We start from the raw sequence: 21,113 nt of genomic DNA on the forward strand, positions 1-21,113 counted from the left end.
TACAGGTTGCTCAAGCAACTATTCCCTAATATTGTACTTGTTATTAACCATCAAGCATTTTTGGTTAAATCTCAAGGCATTGCTGTAAATTTGGTTAATATTAGCAAGCAGGTATTACCGACTTGAGAGTTATCTGCTACATTTTATTTAATTTTATTCAAACCTGCATCAGTGGATTTTTTGGTCACTTGGGGGCAGCACAAGCTGTAAACACAACACTGACATACAGTTTATATACTGACACTTTTAAGGGGATATGACTCATGTCAGCAGACACAGACGGATATTAGTATTAAGTACTTGAATTTATGTTTATGGTCATTTTACGAGTCTAATCATTCAGTATTCACTTTGCTTTTAGCTCTGGTTTGGTCTACACCAGTGGTTCTCAACTGGTCCAGCCACAGGGTCCAGATTTCTCCTTAGTTATTAGTTCAAGGTCCACACAGTTTAATACACTCAGCGTCATACTTGCGTTTGGCCATGTTGTCGAGCTAGTTAGCTGTCTCTGTCAGGTAGCTGTCTGTTAGTCGCTCACTCTACAGCAGGAAACAGCACTTCAAAATAAAAGCTCTGTGCTAGAAATTCACTACACTTAAAAATATAGGGTGTTTTTTTACAAACTAAACATGTTTGCGAGTCATTTAGGGTCCTTTCAGAATGGACCCACGACCCACTTTTGGACCACGACCCATCAGTTGGGAACCATTGGTTTACACTAACTCCCGAGGGGATTATGTGGCTCTTCAGATTGTTCCACTGTGTTCATAGCTGGTTGCTAACTTGAGGTGTTTTCGGGCTGAAGAATTCTGCCCAAAGGGGAGCTCCCCCGAGAACTACATACCTTCAATGGCTTTTTTCTGTTTGCATTCATACCGCCTGTAGGAACGCTGAAGTGACACTGTAAGCTAGCCAGTGGTTGGTACAGCAACATCCCTTTCACTTTTACGAGTCAAAATCACATTGTATTTTCACCGTTACATATACGCTCAGGAAAGCCTGGACCTGTTGGTCCATTTATGTTTTCTTCTATTTTTTCGTTACGAGCTTTTGTTTGTGTTGTCTGTTGTTTACAGGGCTAACAGGTTTTTAAAAATGGGGGATGCCGATGTGGCATTGGCAACTGGACAAATTACAGTACACTTGTGCCATCTCTGAAAAAGAAGCTAAAGAAAGTTCCTTGAAACGGCATTCTAAGTACTACGATCGTTCCTACTTTCTTGCGGTGTGGACACATCGAAGGAGGGGTTCTTAGACCTCTGAAAAAGTTCCTCTGCTCCGAGAACACCTTTTGTCTATGTTTGGTACTGGGCAGGTAGCACACAGTGTGTTTATTAAAGCTTTTTCACTGCAAACAGCTGCTGGAAAGGAAGTTGATAAGAGTGGTGAGAGTGAACCAAAACAGTAAAGTTGCAGGCTGTAAATACAAAAAATGAGCTGGTAGACACTAAAACTCTGCAGAGCTGAGGGGAACTGCAGAGTCATGTAATAATTCTCTGTGGGTTCGTCACTTAGAGCAACCACCTTCACGTTACACATGGTCATTTGACCCTTTGCCATATAAAAAATCTATGTTAGTGCAGCTTTAATACAGGTGTGAGTGGCTCTGAATCTGGACTAAGTGGTTCCTGTGATAATCAGACTACCTGATGTGCAGGATAGATAATTATGTTGAAATATTCAAAAGAGGAAATGTGATAAGGACTTGAAAATGTGTGATAACTCGTGTTAATCGTGCTGTTTTTTCTTTGGAGCTAATCTTCACTTTCTTTTCCAGGTTGCAACAGCTAATTTAGCGTGGGCATCAGTTGCCATTCATCAAGTACAGGTGAGCAAACTCTACTGTAACACTAAAGACTTCTGGGAACAAGGTGAAACCTAACCGTCTCACTTATAATGATCTTCGATGGCTTTGTTTGTTCTGGTTCTGCGCCGGTGTTTTTAATGGGGAAATCCACTGTGTACAGGAACTGGGTTGTCACTGGGCCCAGTCCAATCAACTAAGCCATAGATTCAACAAACAGCTCCCCGAGGACGTCATTACGGCCCAGTGCTGTTTTTATACGAACAGATAGCATAACACCTCAGAGAAGCAGCGTCCCACTGCAGCACTGGCCACAGTGGACCTCTGAGCCACAGTGAGCGGTACAGCACTGCAGCACACTGCGCTCCTGGGTTGGCTGCTCGCTGCAAAAACACTCTGTTGTTACTGCAGCTCACGAAGGTGGCCCGTAGCCAAGCTGTGTTTGTTGACAGTACACGCAGGATGCTGTGTGTGTTCTGTGAGAAATGTGTGATACGTCTGGGTGTCGGGTCATGACCTATTTTCCTTTGTTTGTAGGTGTGCAGAGGCCTCGCCAAACAGACTGAGCTCAATGACTTCCTACTAGATGTGTCAAAGTAAGAGCTGCTGCTACGTTACACTAAATAAATGCTGATGAAAAGTATATTTGCATCATGTTCTCATTTTAGTCTAAGTTTATAAAAATTAAGATATGGGCTCTAGAGTGACTTAGCGTCTTTTCTCATGTCAGGTCAAACATTAAAAACCTTTTGCTCACACGATAGAAAGAAACATTTTAGGCAACTTTAGCTTTCATGTCTTGAATGTGAACGTCATCAGAGCTTCCCATTTGTCAACATCTCAATGCGTCATTTCTTCTTTTCGCACAGAACATACTTTGATAACATTGTGGCAATAGATTCTCTACTTGAACATATTATGGTGAGTGTGATTTCTGCAAGTATGTGTTCATTCACATTGTCTTCAAGGCTACACATCCTGGGAGTGTGTGTTAGGTTATGTGTGTTAAACAGAGTAGTAATGCTGCTGTGATACAGATACACACACAGGCTTTCTTGATACCTGAGGGGCACTGCTGATATTTCCTGATATTTGTTGGCATTAATTGTAATGATACTGTTTATAATAAGAAGAATAGTTTGAAATTGATATTAACAATGCATAGACATACTAGGCAAGTTTTTCTGCTTGCAGTAATTTAAAGCAAAATGTAATCTGAGAGTAAAACATGATTTTCCTGTGTTTCTACTAAAACCCACCTCTCTGTTTGTTTGTATTCTGTTGCATTGTGACTGTTGTGTCATCTCAGGTCATTCAAGTCATCTGGTTCAAAACTGAAATGAACTGGAATGACCTGTAGTTATACTGTGTGTGTTTTAATTCTCTACATTTAACTGTTCCATCTAAAAGAAACACTTTAAACTGCAGTGATGTTTCTGATTTAATTCATGAAGTTGCTAGATGTAATTTTACATATGTTTCTTCAGTTCTGTCAAATGCTCAGTGTTGCTAATAAGGTTCTGTCTCTGGTGTTGTTTTGCAGATATATGCAAAAAACCTAGTGAATGCGGACAGGTGCGCACTCTTCCAGGTAGATCACAACAACAAAGAACTGTACTCTGACCTGTTCGATATTGGGGAAGAGAAAGAAGGCAAACCTGTCTTTAGGAAAACCAAAGAAATTAGGTGTGTGAGATTTAACCTTTTCTCTTACAGTGTGCTAAACAGTGTACTTATTTGATTTTGGTGGTGTCTGTGCTCTTACATAAGTCTCATAGTTTCAGTTAAAACACATTTCCTCATGAGAAGTTTATTTTGAAGGAGTAAAACACTTTTTTTTCTGTCTCCATACATTTAAAAGTGTGTCTCCTGCCCCTGGAAGACATTGCTCACCATTGTATACAGTAAACAAGGTCCTCTTGTGACAAGACAGCTCGGAGAAGAGCTTCCAATAATAGAAAGTCAATAGAAAAACAAGGCTGATTTTGTACCATTACAACACAACATCATCGTGTTCACCCTCTGAGTAAAAATAGTTAATCTGCACACTAATTGTGCAGTAAATTGGATTTTTAAAATCAGATTTTCACATGGATTTTCATAGTATTGACCTACCATTGATTTTCTCACATCCACCCAGCACAGACAGCCTGAGAAGCCTAGATGGGCAGTCCACAAATCTAACTCTTGTCCTCTTGTCTCTTGTTCTCTTTCCCTGAAGGTTTTCTATAGACAAGGGAATAGCTGGCCAAGTGGCACAGACAGGGGAAGTCTTAAATATCCCAGATGCCTATGCAGACCCCCGGTTCAACCGGTAAACTCCAACAGACTCTGCGATAAGACATTTTTACTTATTTTTCTTGCTTATCTTATCTGTGACTATCGTTTATCTAATGAAGTGTCTTAAAGTTGTGCTTTGGTTTATCATGGACAATTCTTCTTCACTTGACTTTGGTTATACTCCTGTATTATGGATAAAAACACTACTCCCACACTTTTACACCAGGAATTAAAGGGATAGTTCCCCCAAAATCCCAAATTCATATCTTTTCACTCATTGTAGTGCTATGTATTAATCTAGACTCTTATGGTGTGAGTTTCAGTGTTGGAGATGTTTTCTTTCTCTTGAATATAATGGAGCTAGATGGCTCTCTTGTAGCTTTTGGTGCTCAGAGTGCCAAAAAAATACATTTGAAAAACTCAACAGCTATGTCTCTTTGCAGTAATCATGACCCAGTTACTCAAGATAATCCACAGACCTTGTTGTGAGCAGTTTCATGCAGGAACTATTTTCTCTCTACTGAACTACACCTGTCAACTGTATCACTGCGCAGATGGAAGCATGCATCTTCTCATAAACAAGAGGCTTGTACTCATGACAGCGCAGGATGTAGACATTAATGACCTCTTGGGCTGTACTGTTAGCGAGCTCAGTGGTGCTGCTAGGTGAGCTAGCAGTAAATGCATGCTTCCTTTTGCGTGGTGATACGGTTGGTGGGTGTGGTTTGGGAGAAAGAAAATCCATCCTTCATGAGCTTGGAGCACCACAAGCCGAGTGCGATTTGGTTCCATTATATTCCAGAGAAGGCAGACATCTCTTCGGCAGATAGCTCCAACACTCTGCAGCCCCAACCAAAACAATCCAAATTAATAAATAGCACTACATATATGACAAAAAAAATTAATTTTTGACTTTGGGGTGAACGGTCCCTGTAAACATGCTGTGTTTCTACTTCATAGTTCACATTCTAACCTTGCTTACATGAGGAATGTCAGATTGTTGGCTCACATTATTTGTATGTCTTCCCCAACAGAGAGGTGGACCTCAAAACCGGCTACACCACGCGGAACATCCTGTGCATGCCCATCGTGAGCAGGGGGACCGTTATAGGTGTGGTGCAGATGGTGAACAAGCTAAGCGGAAGTGCCTTCACTAAAACAGATGAGAACAACTTTAAGATGTTTGCTGTCTTTTGTGCTCTGGCCTTACACTGTGCAAATGTGAGTAAACTATACTAGTCTTAAAATGTCTTTAACTGATTCTTTCCAAAAACAAAAACACAGTCCATTCTCTTTATATCTGTTTGCACAAGTCTGCTCTTTATCTTTTGCAGTGTAGGTAGATTTTAGAATACTTCATGGACATGAATACTTGATTCTTATTTTCAGAAAGCTGCACCTTTGACATAGTTGCCTCATCACTTCCCTAAATTCATACTGTAGCTGAGAGACGTGTTTCAGCTGTTACTAGGGTTTCCCTATTTGTGTGAAAAGTAATTCCTTCTCCAAGGTTGACAAAGATAGTGCCAGATAGTGCTCCAAAATATGAATAAAAGCGTATTTTTCTGGCGGTGAAGATTATCCTTTACGTGGAGCACGCAGACATTTCATGAATCAACAGTGGAAGCCTGTGTTGTGTGGTCTGTCTGTCAGAGCCTCCCCTCTCTGTGGGGCCTGACTCACCATCAGCTCGTGCGACAAACTTACGCAGGAGCAGCGTCACAAAGTTGGTTTTAAAATTGATGAGGCGTGTTAATATTTTAAGACAAGCAGTCTGCATCCGTCCACTGACAGGATTTATGTTTAGCTGTAATTTATGCCTCGTGTCTCTAGGAAACTCACTTGGGCCGGCTGCTGATATATGCTGATTTATGGTGGAAGGTGTGAGCCTTGGCGCCCGTACCTGACTGTCTTTATTCCTGTCTGTCTGGGAAGGGGACAGGGATACAAACCAGATGTGGAGACACTTTTTGGAGGCAGATAAAATATGATGCGGCACTGTTGCGGACAGCTTAACTCTGCCTGACCCTTTTGGAAATTCCAGCAGTGATACTTAAAGAATTCAACAAAGATATAAGATATTCTTCTGGTATCTAAAGCGCCAGAGTGTTCAGTTTCTCTCTCGACATTTTAAAGACCAACTCCTGCTCTGTGTGTCCCTGCAGATGTACCACAGGATCCGGCACTCTGAATGCATTTACAGAGTGACGATGGAAAAACTGTCTTATCACAGCATCTGCACATCAGAGGAATGGAAGACCCTTAGCCAGCTCAATCTCCCTGCACCCATTTATAAAGAGATCGAAATGTGAGTGCATTTTCAGGTTAAGGTTTTGGTCCTCATCTCTGCTGTGGCCCTGAGTGTGGTTGGTCTGCAGCCACGTGTTTGTGCGAGTGACGATGAGAGAGTCCAGAAGCTCTAGTGCAGGAAGGGGTGTGTCTTCTGGAGGACAGCCTGTCAGTTTAAACACACCCAGACCTCAGACGTCCCCTCATCTGTCCCTCTGTGTGCTGTACATGCTAATTTAAGACTTTTCCTCCTCCCTCCTCCAGGTTCCACTTTGACATCAGTCCCTTTGAGGAGATCTGGCCTGCTGTCTTTATCTACATGGTTCATAGCTCCTGTGGTAAGACCAGGTGAGGTGTCACTGGGCCATGACAGTATCAGTGTCCGCTCTGTCAAAGCTCGGGGTGATTAAATGTTAATCATCCTTTTCTCTCCGTATGCAGCTTTGAGCTGGAGAAGCTATGTCGGTTCACCATGTCTGTACGGAAGAACTACCGACGTGTGCCCTACCACAACTGGAAGCACGCGGTAACGGTGGCACACTGTATGTACGCCATCCTACAGAAAACCCCCGGGATGTTCACAGAGTTAGAGGTTTGCCCCTTATAGGGTTTTACAGCTCCAAGATAAAAATAAATCAAGATCAGCATCTCTGTGATTTTAAAGTTTGTTTTCTTGTCTTCCCACTCTGGTCTTACAGAAGAAGGGTCTGTTGATAGCCTGCCTGTGCCATGACTTGGACCATCGGGGGTTCAGCAACGCATACCTACAGAAGTTTGACCATCCGCTGGCTGCTCTGTACTCCACCTCAACCATGGAGCAACACCACTTCTCTCAGACTGTCTCCATCCTACAGGTAGAGCTCCACTATGTAGAACTTAGCGTACAAATAAAGTCAACATTTTTTATTCATTTGTCGTCTTTTAAAGCACAAATTAATGCACTGTTTTGACCTTTAATGATTTAAGATTATTGGCATATCCTAACTTGCAGATGGTGGGTAAATTATGGGAAGACCAAATGCAAAATAATCGCAGAAATGACTAAATAATTCAACATACAATACAGGGTTTACATTAGCCAGCTTTTTGCCAGTGTCACATGGAGTTGTCAACAGCCAAAATGTCGGGTGGGAAATAGGCCAAATAATAGATACATGTATTAATAGGGTGTTAAATAGCCTAATATTGTGTGACCTGTATTTGTTGCCAAGACAACTCAAATATTAACTTCATCAGATTAAAGGATTTTACTAAGATACGGATTTATTTATCCTCCGAAGCGGTGTGCAGTGCATCCCTGCCTCTTCAGAGCATACACCACATCCATTGCAGTTAGTGTGCCTGGTGTAGGTGACGCCATCACGGATCACATTCACCAGGAAGATCTAAAGCACGCCCATGGGTCTTCTTGTAGATGAGACTGAAGATAGGCTTCACCACAGCAAGCCAGACAGCTAATAGCCGACTTGTTGATTCTCTGGATGTTATCATGGAAGAGTTTACAGTGACGCTTGGTGCTTCCTTTACCGAATCCTTTTCCTCCTTTGCCTCTGCCACACATCCTCACTGATTAGTCACGCTGCTCAATAGACCGCTTCCTTATTTAGGCTTTATCTTATTTTCATATTATTTAGTTTGACGGGCTTAGAATGCAAAGAGGGCCATAGTGTTGGTGTTGATTTGTGCTTATTGCTTTTTATGTAAGCTATTATATGGCTGTTTAAAACATATGTCCAGTAGTTCTTCTTTTGTATCAGTTGCAAAAATGATGCCATACGTGGACAGATGTCATCAGCAAAGCAGAAAGCAAGTCACAATTTGAAGCTGACCAATGAAAACCTAGCAGAACAATGCCCTCAAAATTTGCAAAAACTCAAATTTATCTCAGTGCTGAATTTTAGAGACTAAAATCATTAAGACAAAAATCAACCAGATCTTTTTCATTAATATTTTATTGAACTTTTTTCTTTTTTTCTGGCATAAAACAGAGTTACGTAGTACTAATAAATCAAATATATGTACATTCACAAAAGGGGGAAAAAAACACAGTAACTAAATAAAATTATAATACAAAAATGCATAAATAACAATACATAAGTAATTCTTAAAAATAAAATAAAAATTAAAAAACTTCATATTCCTACATAAATATGCACCATTCCTTTACATTTTTTTGTTACATCACTTTTTCTGTGTAAGAGAAACACATAGGCAAGTAAATCCTTACTTTCTTGTAATACTTAAGTTAACATAATTTCTAGAAAACATAAGCACACACACATGCACACATTGTCAATACAGATCTGTTGAATGGATCATGTGATTTAGTCCTGACTGCCTTGTTCTGTAACGTCCAGGATCTGCGTGAACTTGAGATGAACATGAGATTACAACCTGTTGTAGTCTAGCTGAGCTGAACGCCTCATAAGTGGAGCTTTTGCTTTTTTATTGATCTCTTTGTTTCTCATAGCTGGAAGGGCACAATATTTTCTCCAACCTGAATTCCAGCGAGTACGAGCAGGTGTTGGAGATCATCCGGAAGGCCATCATCGCCACGGACCTCGCCCTGTACTTCAACAACCACCAGCAGCTGTCCGAGCTACTGAACACGAGCGCGCTGGACTTGAACAACCACGGTCACAGGTCAGAGGTCACGACTAACACTGGTGCACAGGTCAGGTCGGGATCACACCGGGTCTTACAACATCACACGCAGACCCGGTGCACAAAAAGTTTCTCCTCATGGCTATAACGAGGCTTTGCTCCCCTCCAGGGACCGTGTGATTGGTCTGATGATGACAGCATGTGACCTGTGTTCTGTTACCAAGCAATGGCAAATCACACGACTCACAGCCAACGACATCTATGCTGAGTTCTGGGCTGAGGTACAGTGGGATACTGCCGGAGTTTCAACCGCTTTAGTGTCATTTAGTGCCTCCAGTATAACAGTCAGACCATTGTTATTACTTGGAAATGCTGCTACCCCCAGCTGTCCTGCAATTTGTGAAGGCAAAATAGTGTTGTGTAGTGGCCAGAAGATTTGCTACAGTGTGCAGAAATAAAATACTCTCTTTATGTTGTACTTTGTCAGGGCGATGAGATGAAGAAAATTGGGTTGCAGCCAATCCCTATGATGGACAGAGACAAGAAGGATGAGGTTCCCCAAGGCCAAGTAAGACCAGCACTTTTACTCATATGTCTCTAACTGAGCTTTCTCTCTAACTCTAACACACTCTCAGAGAGTTCGAAATGTGTTCTTTATGAAGGTATAGAATAATCCCATAACAGGAAAGTAGTGGTCCTTTAAAAAGTTTTGAGAAGAAGGAAATACAGGTGGATGATGCTCAAATATTATAAGAGCCACTAAAGCACATATTTATGTTTGGTAAAAATGTCTGTGATGATATGACATATAAGTTCTGCTGTTATTTAAGGTTCTGTGTATTTTGAATAGTGTATAGTAGTGAGGTTATGTTTATATTTACTTTATTTATGTGTTAAAAAACAGGCACAAGTTATTTATGACAGGTGTGGCGCCGTAAGGCAGTTTATTGCGCATGACAGAAAGGAGATTGTGGAAAATGTTGTGTGTAAAGAGACATGTAGCCTGTGTTGGTTTGGATCCTAATAACTTTTTGACTCAATATAGTGGCTGTTTCAACATAGCAAAGTTCCTGGGCCACTTAGTCTCAGTTTTGACTTGTGTTCCTGTTCCTTTTGTGAAGATTCACAGTACTCACACAAGACAATGTTCAAGTGTGTAACGGTTAATACAGTGAGAATATATAGAAATAGGACATCGAGTCGGTAGTGGACTGTACGAGATGTAATTGTGGAAGGACTTGGCCTGTTGTTTTGTCTTTTTTTGTATTCTCAATAAACCTTATTCAGCTTTCTCACTGCCTCATGTGAGTACTGTGGATCTTCACAAAAGGAACAGGAACACGAGTCAAAACCAAAACACCTCGCAGACTAAGTGGCCAAAGAACTTTGGTATGTTGAAACGGCCGCTATATTAATATTTGATACCATTTTTGATGGGTAAAACTGTGACATAGAGGGCGTACAATTGAAAATCTAATAGAAGGCAAATATGACAAGGCCATTACATGACAACAACTTTTCTTCTTTTTTGTTAGTAGCAGGGAAGAGCAGAATGAGTGTAGGAAACATTAAAAATTAGATAGCCATAAAGGGTAGCTGATATCAGTGTATCAATACTGCGGAAAATGAGTATTGAAACTGTTTAAAATACTAAAAATGTATGTGTATTCATAGAGTTGAAAGTAACATGCCATCCACAGGATGAGAAATCAGCATTTTCTGTAGTACTCTGTGCAAATCTTGGTAAATATAAGGGATAAACTCTTCACCAGAACTATGTTTGGCCCTGTATACATTTTAACATATACTGTGTGTGCCTGCCAGGAAATCAGATCACTATAGTAAGTTCAGTAATATCAAACAACAATATCCTGATAATCACATCACTATAAAAAGGTCTTTATAGTTAAACAATTTGATCATTATATTATAATAATAATGTCAGACCCCCACAACAATTGATATAGAGTAAATGAATTCTATAGTGGAATAAGGTAATTGAAAGCATCACCAAATTGGTGGTACCCATATTACAGACACAAATCTTGAATAACATTAATTACTAAATATTAAACTGCTTTTGTAAATACATGATCTATGAGGATTTTTGTGCACCCACTGACACAACATTATTGTGTGGGAATTTCAGAATTTTTCGATAAGCTTTTAGGTGACATTTGTGTCACTCATTGGGACAGTTCTTCATGGCCTAAGGGATTAATGTTGTGTAAAAGCAATTTTTTATACTGTTTGTGAAAATGTGAATGAGGCTGTTTAGAAAAAAATACTTCTTCTGCCTAATTATTTGTCTGTCTTTTGTTTGTTTTTTTAAGGTGGGATTTTACAATGCTGTTGCAGTTCCATGTTACACGACACTAGCGGAGCTTTTCCCTCCATCCAGTCCTCTTCTAAAAGCCTGCAAGTAAGTATACAAAGCTACAGTTTTTATGAGGAAAGGTCTTGTCCTTTACTGTGTGCTGACAAAAGGCCAAGCAAGATTTGGAGGTGACAGAGACTGTATCTTATATATATTTTTAGGAATAAAAGATAAAAATAACTGCATAACTGTGAGACCTTTTAATTCATACATTGTGAAATAGGTCAGAAACACAGTGCAGTCAAAACGTTACTTAACACAATATTGACGTGCTGATTTCACATCTGATATGGCCAATAAATGCACTGATGACAGCTTCAAGTGTAATAAGTGACGTGTGTGCTGGCCTCGTCTGACCAGCAGCAGTGTTGGCCAGACAAATATGATTAGCGGTGATAAGGAGTGCGTGTATAGGCGCACATTCCTGGAGTTCCACTGAAAATACAAACAAAACACACACATGCTACCGCACCGATACTGGGTTAGACAAACTTGTGCAAGAAAACGTATTCAAATAGACAAATGTCAATGTAGAGCACAGTGTGCTCTCGGGAAACGGTTGCTCGTCCACGGTGTACCAGTGTGTGTCGTGGTGTGACACTGTGTCTGCGTGCGTGCCTCTCTGCTTTCATGTTTGATAAAAGTTTAAGAATGTATTTATATGAGTTATTTCTGCTTGTTGAACGGGATCATATGGCACATTTCTCTAACCCCTCTGGGGTAACCCGCTGGTCTTTAAAGCATTGTGACCTTGATCTGTGGGGAATGCAAACAAAGTGAGCAGTGTAATATTTAAGCCCCGGCTGTACGTCAGCGCTGGGCCCTGGGTGGGCAGCGGGCCTAGACCCTGTGGAGCCCGACTGCTTGTTGTGGGATCTGCCACAGACGTGTAAACTGCATCCGGCTGGCTAAGTGAATGAGTGGCAGCGCTCTGTGAACTTGTGTGTCAGGCTTGATCATAGCACAGGCGGAGAGGTTACCCTCATGACAACGAGACCTAATGGGACCGCTACTGCACATGACTAATGACACTGTGGTGACATGTGTTTGACCCTTGTTAATTTTATCATCATTCCTGAGATTTTTGTCTTGAATAAATTGCCAGTACAAATTCATTTTGTTTAGTTGTTTATTACAGTTTGGTTTAAAGCAGCTTTAGTATTGTTGTTGCAATGTGTTGACATTTAATGTGGATAACGTCAGAACCATGATTTGGTATTCTAAATATGTTGGTATTTTAATATTTTTGTCCTAATATCATTGCTGCAGTTACATAATTTCAGCTTTCTGTTTTAAGGTTGTAACTGTCTCCAACTATATTGTCTCCATACCATTTACAACATCAGGTGCACACCCTTGTGGCAGCAAAGTGTTATCTTGTTGTGTACTAACTAGCCAGCCCCATCAGTAGTTACAGTGGTACATTTAATTTTCTCTCACATAAGACAATTTAAAATTAACAGCTAATGATAAGTAACAAATATACATCTGATAATAACTTAATCAAATCAAAATGCTGTTATCTGAATAAGTGTGTTTTGTTTTAAAGAAGTGTCATACCCTAATTGGTAACACTTAATTATAACTATCATTAATAACTGATAAATTGATACTTATTGAAACTTAAAGTAATAGTTATTTTACTATTAACAAACAAGGAAAGGATAATTAGTAATGTTACTTATTATTAGTTATGCTAGAAGTTATGTCATGAAGTTGCAACTCATGATTATAATATCTTGTTAAAAGGTTAATAAATACTGTGTAGTGCATCTATAAAAATTATTTCAGTGGCCTTTTTATTTCACAATGTATTGTCATTAGCAGTTGACACTTTATTTATTTACTTATTTATTTATTTATTTAGTAATTTATCCAGTGGGATACAAGTTATCAGCTTGAAAAAAACAAAATAACGAAACGCAAGACAGGCGGAGGAGTGAAGTGCAGACAAACCCAAGTGGCATAAAAACTAACGCAAAAGGAAGAAACAGAAAAAGAAAAAGGGACAAATAATTAGAGTAATTATTTAGTTGCAACTTTATGATAGCCATCCATTATTAAATATCTACAAATATCAAATATAGTACATAAAATGTTATAATGTGTATAACAACAAATTGTTTAAATACCATAAATTATAGCATTATTCCTCATAAGGAAATTTTATCAGTCATTTCATGTTTGTTAACAGTAAAATAATTAATAATAAAAATGTAACTGTTTTTTTACCATTTATTAATGATGGTCATAATAAACCAATTAATTCTGTCTAAGTGATAAAGTTTTTAATGTCATTGAATCATGCTGACATGATTTTATTCCCTTTTTTCAGATTTTAAGCTGTGTCTTTGCAGTAAGAAATAGAATATCTGTGTTAATGGCGCGGCCCTGATCGTAAACCCACGACATGCAGTATCTGAATCTGATGGAGGTGTTCTGTGTTTGCAGGGAGAACCTGGGCCAGTGGGAGAAGATATCACGGGGAGAGATGCAGGACATATTGCCCAGCCGGCCTTCAGATTCAGGTCCTGTCAAGGTGGACAACTGACTACCAAAGGGGTTGCTGGCCCACCAAAGGAATACAACTCGAACCCTGCCACCGACCTGGAGCTCTGTAGGGGGAAGAACCCACATCCTGTTTAGCAGGAGACGGATCAGCTAAAGGCGACTTGACTTTGAAAACACACAGTTACCTCATTGGGTGACGGAGGTGTCAACACTGACGGTTTCACCGATCCCAGAGACTGACAGACAGGCGATGGGGAGGGACTTCCACCCATCACTCTACATCCACTCAGCTTGGGAGCTCATTTGGTAGAATGGACTGAATGGAATAGAAAGGCCGTTGTGGTTGTTTCATTTCAACTGTTTTATGTTATGATTTATTTTATTTTTATTTTTTTTTATATGAGCTGATTCTTTTATGGTCTTGTATTTGCAGAGGCCTTACTCTGAACCTTTCACAGGCGAGACATATGTGAAATCTTGTTGGTTCAGGCTTTTTGTTTTTTTGTTTGTTTTGAAATGGTACTGTTTGCCTTCTGTGGTAGGTTTATCGTACGCGCACTACTTCAGCAAGGTATTTCCAGAGACAGAAGGAATGTGTAGAGCAGATATATGGTTTAATGCCACCTCGCTGAGAAGGTGAATGTTTTTTTATTACTCTTTGAGCAAAAATCCTTTGCAGTACTTGAATAAAGACATACAGCCTATTCTACGTGGAGAAATCCCCCCCGCAGCATATTCTACAAAATGTGGATGAACTGTTTGACAAGAGGAGTTAGATAATGTCAACACTTGTGAACACAGTCACAAGAGAGTCACAATGTCTCTCCCTGAAGTGGACCCCACAGCACTGCCCCCCCCCCCCCACACACACACACATCTAGGAACCTACATAGTACATCTACTTTCTTCTTATTAACAGGATCTGACCTCAGGCCAGCAGTAATAAAGTTTGTAGGACAGAGTTCACAAGATGATGCACAAATAGCATCAGTTATAATAAGCCCAGACTGCATACTATTGAATTTCCTCTGTCATAACATTTTTCACGCCACTATCGCATCATGAATTATTTTACACAACAATCTGGTTTCTCTTCATTAATTAGTAATCATTCCTGCAACCATGAATAAAACACAAGTAAAATGAGGATACTGCTCAAGTTGGTTGAGCGTCCCAGCAGATTCTAAAGATTTCTTTGTTTGCAGTGACACAACAAACTTTTTACATGTTGACTACATTATGTAAGGTCTAGACAGCACCCTGATTTTTAACACGTGGTTGAGGTGTGATGAATTAATTAAGCTGTACACTATACCGTCTCTTGTTGACATGGAGTGCTGCAAGGATGACATTTTCTTGTAGGCTGTCGGAGAAGTTAGTGTTGCCAAGGTTCCCTTGTCTAAAAGACAGTTTTTCCACAGAGTTCTGGATAATTGCATAAAATAAGTTTTGTGGCAAATAGAAGTTTATGAGGCTTACACATTTTATTCAGCAAGATAATCTTCACAAATTAACATCACTTTCATGATTTTTGAGGCGTAAATCCAATCACCAGAAGCAAAAAGCTAATGTTAGGCTATAAATGAGCTACACCACAGTCACATGACTTAACTGCTGTAAAGCCATGTTCAGCATGATGACACTCTGGAGCCTCTTTTAGCCACTTGTTAGCAATAGCCGACACATTTTTTAAGCTTCAAAATTCACAAGTGGGGGATTTACTGACGTATTTTATGTAGTAGAACAACACATTAAAGTCTCTTGAGCTTGTGTTAACCACAGACCTTATTTTAGACATCTAACTCACATTTAAAAAAACACATTGACTTTAAGACGAGGGAACCAGGAGTACTAAAATGCTCGCTCATTTCCCGGTTTTAGCACCCTTTCCTGCAGCACTCTGTAGACAGGTGTCTTTGCAGGTTGAAACATTAATTAATGCCAGGTACAGCAGCTCAACAATCATCAGCTTCATATTTCCCCATAAAGTCAAACCTGTTAAGCTAAAGTGCATCACATGTCTATCTCTGGGATTGCAACTCAAGAACGTTTGGTTGGCTCTCTGCAGGTGTGTAACAGAATCTCCCCTCATATCCACGGCCTGTCGAAGGAAGTAAATCATCCTCCCTTATGCTCACTCTCCAACGTCACGCAGGGGGGTGCATTTTGGACTCTTTAAAATGAGTTTCCGAGATCTTCCAAAAGACAATTTGTTTTGTCTGAAACTGTCATTCCAGTGGACATTGTCCCTCCAAGACTGAAATTACCGCTAAAATAATTTGTTTTACAACTGGTACTGTGCCCCCCCACCCCCCAAAGGTGTGAATGTACATTTTGATGAATGTTTTGTTGATTGCAGATCCTCGATGGTGGCATGTGGGTCAGTGCGCCATCAGTTTCCATGATGTGCTCTGTCTTACTTTTCTGAATTGCTTCCAGTAAGCTTCAACCAAGAGCAACAATTAGCATGCACCTAAACTGAAGTTTATATATACTTTTGCATATACGGTAATAGGTGTATACTGTGTGCAATCTAGGAATTAGTTTGTACAGACTGAGATGTATGCTCTGATGGCACTAAACTGAATGGCAGTTGTGCACTTTCAGACTGTGTGTGTGCGTGTGTGTGTGTGCGTGTGTGTGAAAGAGAGAGAAAGCTTTTGACTGTCTCTTTCCCCACTCTGACCCCACCTGAGAACATGGCTAAGTCCATAACACTGCACTGTCCCTTCTACTTTTCAGCACCAGTTATATCCCATTGTCTGCACTATGTTTAGCTTATGATCTTTATCATTATTATTATTATTGATGATTATTATTATTGCTATTATTACTATTGTTATTTTCTTAATTAGAGTTAAATTTAAATTAACTTATATTTTTTTATACAAAGAAAAATAATGTTGGCCTTTTTGTTTTGTACAAAGTAAACATTAAGATAAACAAAACGGTCTAAGACATGTTACTGTTACCCAGAATAATTGCGGAATGTCTCAACTGTAAATGTAAGAGCAGTAGCCCAAATGACTTTTATTAAATACCTGAAAAATACGTCTCTGTGCCTGCTCATTCTTTTTTGAATTTTTTTAATCGGAGTATTTGAGTCATTAATGATATTTGTGGCAGCAGTTATAATACGAATGAACAAAAGGATGGTCGGTAGAAAGAGAGAAAAGAACCAATAATAGATCAGCATGTTGCACCTAACCAGGTCCACTTGTTTAACTATCCCAGACTGTGAACTTTAGAACGACTCGCAATGTTGAGAACATCCTCCTGTAATTTCTTGTTGGACAAACTGAGAGGACTGCAGTCTACCGTACACACTGAGTTATGTCTGTGCTGAATATTGTGCATGATGAATATTGAAGGAAAGTCAACACCACTTTATTTAAAACTATATAGTGATGGAAAACCTTCGAAGAAATGTATATGTCATTGGCCCCATTTTTAGTCTGCGTTATTTGTTTCATCCTTCTTACCCATTGTAAATCAGTCCCTGGAAACCCTTTTTATGTGGAAGCAATTAAGAGACATTTTAATTAGAGACAATTAACAGACAAGAGGCAATAAGTATCCAAAAATTCAACTTTCAGAATTAGAATAGAAAAAAATTCTTTTCAACTGGAATTTTTTTTTTTCTAAAGATTATTTTTTGGGCTTTTAATTGACAGGACAGCTAAGGATGAAGGGGAGAGAGAGAGGGAAATATATGCAGCAAAAGGCCGCAAGCCAGAATCGAACCTGGGCCGCTGCAACGAGGACAGAGCCTCTGTACATGGGGTGTCTGCTCTAACCACTAAGCCACTAGTGCCCCCAGCTGGAATTTTTTAATCTGAATTTGACCTATCAAATTTGAAGCAACCCAAATCTATTTATTGAAATTCTGAAATTTTAATTTTTGGATCTGAATTTGTGAAAACTGAAAAAAAATGTATTCAAATTCAGCTTTTGAAATTCAAAATCAAGAAATTTCATATATCGATATCATAGAGGCATATTCGGAACAAATAACTTCAGACGCATGCTTTTCAAAGTAAAATATTTCAGTGTCATGAATTCAGTGGTGTTTATATTTCAATATTATCAGATAGTTATCATTTGCCTTTTCACGCCAGCCTGCTTCAGATTTCCCCCTGGTGGGGACATTTCTCTCTCTTTTTTTTTGTCTGTCTTTTTTCTCATTTTTAATGCTGATTATTCATCATTTTCTTTTATTTCCTTCTTCACTTTTTTGCATTTAGAAGTAGAGTTCAGTGTAAGCAAGTGGTGATTACATACAACACAACCAATACACAAACAAACAGTCACTCCATCATCACAAAAACAGAAGATTGAAATACTTAAGTCTCTTATTTGCATCCATATTTTCACCTCATCCATTCATCACTGCAGGAAAAACAGTGCTGTCACTCTGTATGATCCAGTGATCAACAGAAATACAGTTAAAGATGTCCTCAGTGATCCCTGCTTCACTGTATGTTTTCACCTGATGGCAAACTTGGGTCTGTGGTATGAGGGGTACATGGAAGGTATATAGTCATGAAACATACTTTAAAGTCGTTTGGCAGTGTATTTGGTGGATATTACTACTTTTGAATATCAGTGAAAGCGTTTGCAGCACAGCGTCAGTGCCGGTTGTTGTATGTTAATTTCCTCAGTTGTTATTTCTCAAACTAACAATGAAGGTTTCATTTCCACAAGATGGCTGGTGTCAGCAGACACTGAGGTTGGGATGCATCCTTTGGCTTTCACCAAAAATAAACTCATCAGGACCGAGTAAATTCATTCTTCAATGAATACCTGCTTGATGACGAAAAAAAAAAAAGTTATCTAATGGTGTTCAAGCCACAGAGGTTTTTGTATTTACATTTTATTACTTACTGGAATTCTTGATTTACCAGTGGTCAGTAAGTTCTGTAATCATTTGTATTTATCACCTTTTTTGGCGCTATGGGCTCTACAATCATACTTACCCTCTAAATAGGTATTATCTGATGCACTTGGAGATGAGCCTTGATATTTCCTATTCACTGCCATGAGCAATACATCCCCAAGCTTCTTAACTTCTGGAAGCATCTTCCATCCTCCACTGCATTATTTTATCTAACATCATTACATCAAGCGTTAATGGAGGACCCAGCAATGCAAATCAATGCAAACTCCATTGGATAGCTCTTCTTGTTTCAATGAAGCATAACATGTTTCACTGTCTCTTCCCTCATGCTCAGCTTTGCCATCTGGGTGCTTTCCTATTCTGGCCATTCAAGCCCCAAGGCCAAGTTTCACTCTCCTTCCCTCTTCCCTCTCTTTTGCTCTGTAGACTACACTCTACACACTGCTGTGTGTTTACTTGCACAACACACCCCAATTATTATGAATAACCAGATTAAGATAATACTTTGATTAAATCATTTACTGGAGTTGTGCTGCAACCAGATTTCCCTCAATAACCAAAGTTTACAGGATTTGTCTGGTAATTGGGTTACAGTGTGCAAGGATTTGTGTCCACAGGAAATATTTAAATGTCACAAAATATGAAAACCCAAAGGAAATAGATGGGATTTGTGGATTTGTTGGAGTGTATTGTTTTCCATGGTAAGGAATTTACAGTGCACAGTGTAACAGAAACCACACGCCACACAGTATTGTTTCTGGCTCTTCACTGATTTAAAACACTTGTGTCCAATAAAGTCAAATGACAAACATCTAGGTGTGTTCATGTAACTCCACTTTTTCTGATTGGTTGAATTCTTTCACCTGTGTAATAACTGTAAGGACTGGTGTCTACATTTCAAATAATGAAATGATTAAACGTTATTTTCATCATGTAAATCACTTTATGAATAGAAAACTCGTGTTTAATAATTTATTAAATGTAAAAGTTTGAGTGCTAACTGCTCTTCATGTGTGCCCCATCGTGTGCAAAAGAGATATAGCACCTCAAAGCTCAGGGGTACGATTATTATCAAGACACTGAATGAAACGCAAGCATTACGCGCTTCGGTCTCCTTGACAACCGAGTAAAGAGCAGCCTGCTGTGGCCATGAAGAAAGTTTCTTTTTGTTTGCTTTGTCGTGAGTCAGCACAAAAGTGCAGTTAGCTAACAGGTGAGGTTGTTATTTAGGGCTTCTGTGTGTCTGTTTCGTTTACAAGCTTCAACTGCTTATTAGAAATATAGTAAAGTTATTTAAAAAACAAAATATTAAACACTGGTGACTGTTTGCTAGGTGCCTCAGGGTTGTGGAAATCCAATTTGATTCAGAAGTTAATGTTTGCTAAGGAAAAAAAACAACTTTATCTCAGTTTGTTTTCACAAATTTGTGTTTTTAGGGACAGATAATTCCCATTTAGATGTACAACATTGCTGAGTTCCTTGTTATTCAACTTTTTCCTGCCATTTAATTGTGAAGCACTTTAAAAGAAAGCATTTATCAGTAAATGCAGTTTATAGAAATTCATTCTCACTTGGGGTTAAATTTATCAGTGGGAACAACAGAGTTTGCTGCATAAAATAGGAAATGGACACTTTATGTGTCTTTTAAAATGTTTTGTTTGTTTGTTGTGTGCCTTCATAGCCTTGTCCAGCAGCTGTAAGCCAACTTCTAATAAAAATAATATAATGCATTTTAATAAGCACTAAAGGACACCTTACAAGACACAGTTAAAAAAACAAGCATGAATGACTCCATAGATCATAAAGTCAAACAAATCAGTTTACAGTTATAGGTTAATAAAGAAATCAAGACCCAAAAAATCCATATTATAAAATCTAGGTATAAAATCATCACCAAAAAGTCATTCTCAGTGCAAATTTTGATGTGTGTGTCACCATTACACTGAATATGCCACCTTTAAAAGGTGTGTTTTCAGACTGCTGACTGCTGAAGGCTGATATCCTCACCTACTCCTCAGGTCATGTGGGGCCGTGCAGCCTGAACCAGAGTCAGCCTCATAGGGAGAAAAAGCAGACTTTCTGGAGAATGTCTCCGAGCCTAGAAGAAACATCAAACCCTCTGACACCCCAGCACAAAGGAACGGCCTTATGTAAAGAAGAAAGAAATGAAAGGGTGTCCTCCTGAGTTCTTCACTGGCACTGCTTTAGTAGAGCCTGAAGTCTCATGGTCAAGACAACATCAGGCTACTGATTGCTTGTCAAATGCAGACAAAAGAGAAGATATGTCTACCAAAGATAGTTTGCTGGTTCTCAGACTCTTTGCCAGTCTAGCTGAGAGCCTTCTCCCAGAA

At 39.3% G+C, this 21,113-nt stretch overlaps 1 protein-coding gene across 3 annotated transcripts in view; it reads left to right on the forward strand.

The window, feature by feature from the left end:
* pde10a (phosphodiesterase 10A) overlaps nt 1–14,729 on the forward strand; it is a 71,548-nt gene extending 56,819 nt beyond the window's left edge. For all 3 annotated transcript variants that reach the window (XM_033612947.2, XM_033612951.2, XM_033612952.2), the window contains exons 8-22: nt 1,778–1,828; nt 2,342–2,400; nt 2,674–2,725; nt 3,348–3,490; nt 4,026–4,118; nt 5,119–5,305; nt 6,250–6,392; nt 6,638–6,721; nt 6,815–6,965; nt 7,072–7,227; nt 8,844–9,016; nt 9,147–9,258; nt 9,465–9,545; nt 11,311–11,399; nt 13,806–14,729. In XM_033612947.2, coding sequence (XP_033468838.1) covers nt 1,778–1,828; nt 2,342–2,400; nt 2,674–2,725; nt 3,348–3,490; nt 4,026–4,118; nt 5,119–5,305; nt 6,250–6,392; nt 6,638–6,721; nt 6,815–6,965; nt 7,072–7,227; nt 8,844–9,016; nt 9,147–9,258; nt 9,465–9,545; nt 11,311–11,399; nt 13,806–13,905 — 1,674 coding nt within the window. In that variant the 3' untranslated portion in view covers nt 13,906–14,729. The remainder of the gene's footprint in view (nt 1–1,777; nt 1,829–2,341; nt 2,401–2,673; nt 2,726–3,347; nt 3,491–4,025; nt 4,119–5,118; nt 5,306–6,249; nt 6,393–6,637; nt 6,722–6,814; nt 6,966–7,071; nt 7,228–8,843; nt 9,017–9,146; nt 9,259–9,464; nt 9,546–11,310; nt 11,400–13,805) is intronic.
* The last annotated feature ends 6,384 nt before the right edge of the window (nt 14,730–21,113 follow it).

Source organism: Epinephelus lanceolatus, chromosome 17 (assembly GCF_041903045.1).
Source record: "Epinephelus lanceolatus isolate andai-2023 chromosome 17, ASM4190304v1, whole genome shotgun sequence".
Lineage (NCBI taxonomy): Eukaryota > Metazoa > Chordata > Actinopteri > Perciformes > Serranidae > Epinephelus > Epinephelus lanceolatus.